The following is a 6,767-nucleotide window of genomic DNA, read 5'->3' on the forward strand; positions in this document are numbered from 1 at the left end:
CCTCCGTCCTCTGTCATTTCCACTTCAGTGTTACAATTCTTTCCCTCAGTTGCTAGTCACTTAAACAAAGGACTTGTGTTTGGCATACAATTACTGTAAAGCAAAATGTTTTGTTTTAGATCCCACAAGCTGACCTCAAGCTCCAGAGTTCAGTAGAACATCCTGCTTTAGCCTTCTGAGTATCTGGAACTACAGGTGGTCCTTCTCTGGCCTTGCTTCAAGAATTTCCTGCTAGACTCTAGAAAGGGCGTCTTTCTCTCCTTTAAGGGACAGAGCAGCTTTGTGTGAGCAACCCAGGGGCTCTTGGTTATCCTGCCACAGTGATCCTGAGAGTCCTGAGAACACGTTTATTCCAGATACCAAGGACAGGTGACATAAAACCAAACACCCTATGGAGCAGTTACCTGGTGTGACCACTGACTCTGCCCTGGTGATGTAGCTTTCTATGGCCATTAGAGGGTGACTCACTGGAAGAGAGGAATGTGATGGAGTTAGTTGAAGCACGGTTAATAAAACTTCAGAGACAGATATTGGGGTTCAACCTGAAGAGCAGAAAGGCAAGTCAACCAGTCGCTGGCTCTTATCTCGACCTCAGTTCGAAATGTCAATCCTGCCTCCAGGAAACGTCAGAATGAAACTGAGCCTGAGAGCTGTCTCCTGGTTTATAATCCTCTCTAATTCTGGGATTAAGGGTGTGCACCACTACCGCCTGGTTTCTATGCAAGCTAGTGCGGCTACTGGGATTAAAGGTGTGTGTCACCAATGTCTGGTCTGTAAAACCGGCCAGTGTGGCTGTTTTACTTTTCTGATTCTCAGGCAATTGTTTATTAGAATACAACAAGATGCCACTATAGTTAGTTACACTGGTTAGAAGCATCTAGATAAGACATCCAAACAATACTGACAAGTGGGCAGTGACTTTCCAGAGACCAGGCACACTGTTATTTTGCTTTCAGATGCGAATTGGGCTGCATTCCGGGTCAGTTTTCGCTGGAGTTGTCGGCGTCAAAATGCCCCGCTACTGCCTGTTTGGAAACAACGTCACTCTGGCTAACAAGTTTGAGTCCTGCAGTGTGCCGCGGAAAATCAATGTCAGCCCCACAACATACAGGTACCGATCGCGTTAAGAACCTAAAATGCACGGTTTTCCCTTTGATGAGGTCTTTTGTATCTGTTCTCCCTCCTGTTTATTTGCATTGGAAATGTTACAGGAAAATGAAATGAAATAACTTTTAGAATTCTTTAACTTCCTTTAAGGCATTTGCTACCCTTCGGAAACAATTATAGCATTAATTCTTAACAGATATTGCATCTTCTTCCATATTTATTTTTATTGAAAGTGTGTGTTAACCTTCTCAGTATATCAGTGGGTATTCTGACACCAGCTGGTATCTTGGTGGACAGTTCTGGCAGTAGTTACCTCGAGTTAACATGATGACAACATTTTATAGGGGTCAGTGCTCAACAAAACTGATTAAGATCAGACTCGGACCAGACTCCAAGAGTGCTTGGGCTATAGCACTTTTGACCAACTACGAATATGAGGGCTGCCCTGAGCCCTCCAAGATAGTCGTTAGAATAACATCAGATTCAGGTAGGTGATGCCTGAGCAACCCAGGACGCCTTAATTGTAAAGAATACAACTCACAATCAGGCAAACGAAGAAGGTGAAGCCTGGCTGGGCTCCAAATGCTGGGTTCCTGTGCAATCTGGACGTATTACTGGCCCTTGCCACAACAGTGGAGCCATAACCAGGAGGCTCTGCTCTTCTAACGGTTGGTGCCTGCATCCCCTGCTCTGAGAGAGGATAGACTTCCCCACACGCTTGGTTAATAACACACAGTTTCCAGTCCCCAGCCTCAGCCCTCTTCTAACCTGGAAAATACTTCTGGAACACTGGCCCCACTCTGGGTCATCTCATTAACATAAACCAGGTGGGACCCAAAGGGTTCAAAAAAACAAAACAAAACAAAAAAATCCCCCAGCAACAACAACAACAAACCAACAGCAACTTTGTCATTCAGGAAATTTCCAAGCGTTTGAGGGTCACTCCCGATAACTAAGGGCAAAAATTAAATCCCCTGCTTCAGAACCACAGGGGGGTTCAGCAGAGGAAAACCATCAGGTCATTAAACAATTTCAGTCAGTATTGAACTGAGTATTGGTCCTGAGTATTGAGGACCAGCAGCAAATGGTGACATTGTAACACAGGAGTCAAGTGTCTTGCGGCATCAAGAGGAGCTGGCAGTGTGAATTGTGGTGCAGGCCTGGAATTCAGGTTACTCTGAAGGCTGAATTGGCATGAGATCAAGTTCAGGGAGAGTTTGAACTGCAGTGAGTTCAAAGCGAGCCTGGAAAATTTATGAGACTCTGTCACAAAACAAAAACTTTAAGGAGAGGTCTGGAAAGATGGCTCAGCAGTTAAGAGCCGTTGCTGGCCTTCCAGAGGACTCAGGTTCAGTACCCAGAATCCTCACCGTTGGTAACTCCAGTTCCAGATGATTTAGAAACCTTCTTCTGGCTTCAAGGTCAACCAGACACATATAAGAAGCAGACAATACTTCCATACACATAAAATATGAATAAGTAAATCGTGTTTTCTTTTCAATTGAATTTGTATCGTTATGAGTGAATGAATGAATGGCCAATTGTTGTGGAGGGTACTTGTTGGTTCACAGCTGCTCAGCCCTGAAATAATCACACAGAAACTGTATTAATTAAATCACTGTTTGACCCATTAGCTCTAGATTCTTATTGACTAACTCTTACATCTTAATTTAACCCACCTCATTTAATCTGTGCATCACCACAAGGTCGTGGCCTACCAGCAAGGTTTCAGTGTGTCTGTCCGGCAGCAGCTCCATGGCTTCTCCTCAAACTCTGTCTTTCTTCTTCCAGCATTCAGTTTAGTTTTCCTCACCTAGCTCTGTTCTACCCTATCAGGCAAAGCCAGTTTCTTTATTAACCAATGGTATTCACAGCATACAGAGGAGAATCCCACATCAGACAATCATTTATCATTTTTAACTTAGGAGAAACCCTTTTCAGTGACATTGAAATGACATATGCTTGTTATTATTAAAACTTAAAGTTTATGTGTATGAATTTCATTGTTATAAAAATCGCATTGTCCCCAATATTGCATAATTAATTTTTCTTTTAAAATGAGCCAAATGTATGATTTAGATTCTTTGTAGCATTTGTGTGTGTGTGTGTGTGTGTCTGTGGACTATCTATTGACTTATGGGAATTCTTTTATCAGTTATCCCTAATATGACTACTGTAGTAATACCCAAATATTTCTGTTGTCTTCTTGTCCTGAACTGCCAAATGTTTCTGTCAGCATTAAGTTTTTTTAATTATTATTTTATTCTATTTTATTTTCAGGTTACTCAAAGACTGTCCTGGTTTTGTGTTTACCCCGAGATCAAGGGAGGAGCTTCCACCAAACTTCCCTAGTGACATTCCTGGAATCTGTTATTTTCTGGATGCTTATCAGCAGCAAGGACCTAATTCTAAGCCATGGTTCCAGCAGAACGATGTGGAAGATGGAAACGCCAACTTCTTAGGCAAAGCGTCCGGAGTAGATTAGGGAGCCACGTGCTTATGGATTTGACTCCTTTGGGGACTTGCAGAATCTCTGAAATGACTTTAGGATTATGAAGATGAAAAGTAGTGTTAAAATTTCAGGAATGAAGTCCTTGTCTCCTTTGCCTCCCACTTAACATAACAAAAAAAGTATACACTTCAGCATTTCTATCCTCTTCTATTTAAGAAACAAACAAACCTCAAAGGTGACTTTTGAGGACATAGTCTTGTGCTAGAACAATCACTACCTGCACTCCAAATCCAGCACATTGTACATATCCCAGGCAATTATAGACAGGTTCAACTGCATAAAGTCATGGATTCACCTACCGCTGTGCCCAGTGCAACGCCGTGGTTATTAAATTGTATTTGTGATAGTGTCGCCTTTAAAATACAAAAGTGACAGTGTTTAGTTCTGTAGGAGCTTCTGGCCTCTTCAAAGCTGCACCCGATTCAGTTTCCTCTTAAGCACAGATTCTGTAGCAAGCAGACCTGCACCTTCTTTTCAGCTACTTCTTTGTGTGTGTGTATTTCTTTTCTTTTCTTGCCCCCCCTTTTTTCTTTTTCTTTTTCATTAGAAAATAAGCAATTAGACATTCGATCAAATGTGGTATAAAATAGTTCTGCATTTATCAAAGAATATCTTCATGTTTAACATTAGAAACATTCTCCATAGCACAATATATCATACAACAAATGCTTTTTGTTTTGACTCTATATGTGGCAAAGCCTAGTTTATTTAACAATGAAAATTTACTTCCTATTAATCCATGTAAAACATACTAATAACAAAATTTTCATAATAAAAGGCTTACAGGCTGACTTAAAATGTAACAATCTAATATAATTAAGGCATTGCGACATGGATTAGAGCTTGCATACAGAGAGCCTGCCGAAGAACGCAGTGGTAACGTGTTCTCACACATACATGACCAAACGATCTGCAGCTGCCATGTTGAGCCATGAAATCCAAGGAGGAAAGTTTTAGCTCAGAAGTAGAAAACGAGACTTACTTTTATCCTTTTTGATAGCTTCTTAAGTATTTCTGCTGACCATTTTAGTGTCTGTGTAAGAATTAAGTTTTGTATTATTTGGTGTACATCTGTGAAGCTTTTAATCTAGTTAAAAAATCTTGATAGTGTTTTCTAAAGAAACCACTAATACTAATGGAGAAAACCTTACTGCGGTTCCTTTGTGGAAATCTCTAAACATTTTTCTGGAATCTGAACTAATTTCCTTCCCCTCCCATACCCTCCCCTCAATCCCCCTTCCTTCCATCCCCCTTGTGCATGTGTGTGTGATTCTGGGGATAGAGCAGATGGCTCGTGCATGCCAGACAAGGGCTCTGCTATTGAGTGACTCTGTCGTCATGGATCTTGGATTTTATTGCTGCTGATGTCACTTTATACTCTCTCCCAACTTAAGTCCCAGTGTTCAGTCTGGTAAAGGATACGACTTTAAAACAAGATCAACTTTAAGGCAAGAGAAAGATGCAAGTCGGGTTTTTGAATCAGTATTAGCAGAGCTATATACAGTCTGACTCTTTTTTTTTTTTTGCATGGATTTGAAAAGAAAATCCACTTAAAAGTCCTTTACTACCTCCACTAGTCTCCAGGCATCAAGTCTAGTAGTCACTATTTGCCAAGCCTCAGTTTCCCCGGGGTACAGCTAAAACACTCCAGTGGGTTTCTTCGAAGGCTGGTAGTGTCTCATTAAACATGCTCTTTCTCTTTCTGGAGCTGAAATTCGTTACAAGGAACGTAATAGGAATTCTACCGGCAATTAGAAGCACCAGACAGGGCATCATTCTCATCACCTGTGTATACAACAAGTTGCTGTGCCAGTAATAATCTGATTCAGATGCTTGCACATTAATTAGAATTCCAACCGGTCTTTTAGGGACAGAGATACAGCTCAATGGCAGAGCCATCGCCTAGCATGTATGTGGTTCTGAGTTCCAAGCCAAGCGGTGGGAAGAAGCTGCATGTATCTTTCATGTGTATATGCTATATGATCACGTTCACCGCTGTCACCTGTGCCACCTGTGTACACCTGGAAAAAAAGGGAAGGACTGTGGATATCCAAGTAAAAGAAGCATGGACGCTCCATGTCCGCGTCTTGTAACTTTTCTATTATTTTGGCATTTTACTAAATAAAAATATTATCAAAAATTATTTTCCTGGAGAATCTCTCTGTTGTAGGTTCCCTAGACCTCCTTGTGAGGGCCCATTGACTATGGACAAAGCCAAGCCAAGCCATTGCCTTGTGCCTCTGCAACAGTATTAGAAGGGGCATGCTGGACCTGAAAGGATGTGGATGAGAGACGATGTGTTTTTCAAAAACTGTTTCAGGAAAGGCATAGATGACAATGAATATTTGTGTGCAAGGGTGGTGGCATGAACAGTCGCTTCTCTCTTAGGGGAAAACAGTTCTTGTCATCCTTGGGGGCTTTTGCCAGAAGAATGAACAGGATAACTGAATCAATAACGCACTTGCAAGTGTGCTGGCATCTGTTCAGTCCCCACACTGGAACCACGTGTTCGTGCCATAGCTGGTAAATGAAGCGGAGTAGACGGAAAAGGGACTCACTACCCATCTCAGGCCGGCCTTAAGTTGCTGACAGATCTCTCGCTAGCCCCCTTCTGGTAATGTCACCGCTTCCCAAGAGTGCCACGCTGGGGAGGAAACCTTCAACACACAGGCCTTTGGGGAACAGTAACACTTCTAAAGACCGCGACTCCCTACTTTTCAATGAATTGTGAAAATATTAGACTTCCATGACCTGCACCCTTTGAGGATAGTGTCCTTTGTGTGAGTTGGACAGCTACACGGAGAATCAAATAGTGACAGCATAGCATCATACATGGTGCCCCCGTGAGGGCTGCGAAGGCAGCCACTAGCATCTTCCCCCAAACAGAAACTACTCAGCTGAGATGAGGAGGGGAAGGGCGATTCAACTGTCAAAGTTGTAGCAAACAGCTAGGGCAGATGTGCTAGCTTGATTACACAGAAGATACCAAGTCATTTCCATCCAGGATATACAGGGTCACCACATAATGTAGAGCCATTGGCTGGAAGACTTCTCAGGACCTGGAAAGTCTCCATGCGTTTCGCGGAGATGGAAAAGACTCCCACTTGTAGAAGCCGTCTGTCCCTTGGAGTCTTTGTTGCATCCAGTT

The 6,767-nt window shown here is 42.4% G+C and overlaps 1 protein-coding gene across 1 annotated transcript in view; it reads left to right on the forward strand.

Moving 5' to 3' along the window:
• Gucy1a1 (guanylate cyclase 1 soluble subunit alpha 1) overlaps positions 1 to 5,762 on the forward strand; it is a 53,720-nt gene extending 47,958 nt beyond the window's left edge. The window contains exons 8-9 of the mRNA XM_048424540.3: positions 957 to 1,111; positions 3,388 to 5,762. Of these exons, the coding sequence (XP_048280497.1) occupies positions 957 to 1,111; positions 3,388 to 3,592 (360 nt within the window). The 3' untranslated portion in view covers positions 3,593 to 5,762. The remainder of the gene's footprint in view (positions 1 to 956; positions 1,112 to 3,387) is intronic.
• The last annotated feature ends 1,005 nt before the right edge of the window (positions 5,763 to 6,767 follow it).

Source organism: Myodes glareolus, chromosome 20 (assembly GCF_982192425.1).
Source record: "Myodes glareolus chromosome 20, mMyoGla1.1, whole genome shotgun sequence".
NCBI classification, from domain to species: Eukaryota; Metazoa; Chordata; class Mammalia; order Rodentia; family Cricetidae; genus Myodes; species Myodes glareolus.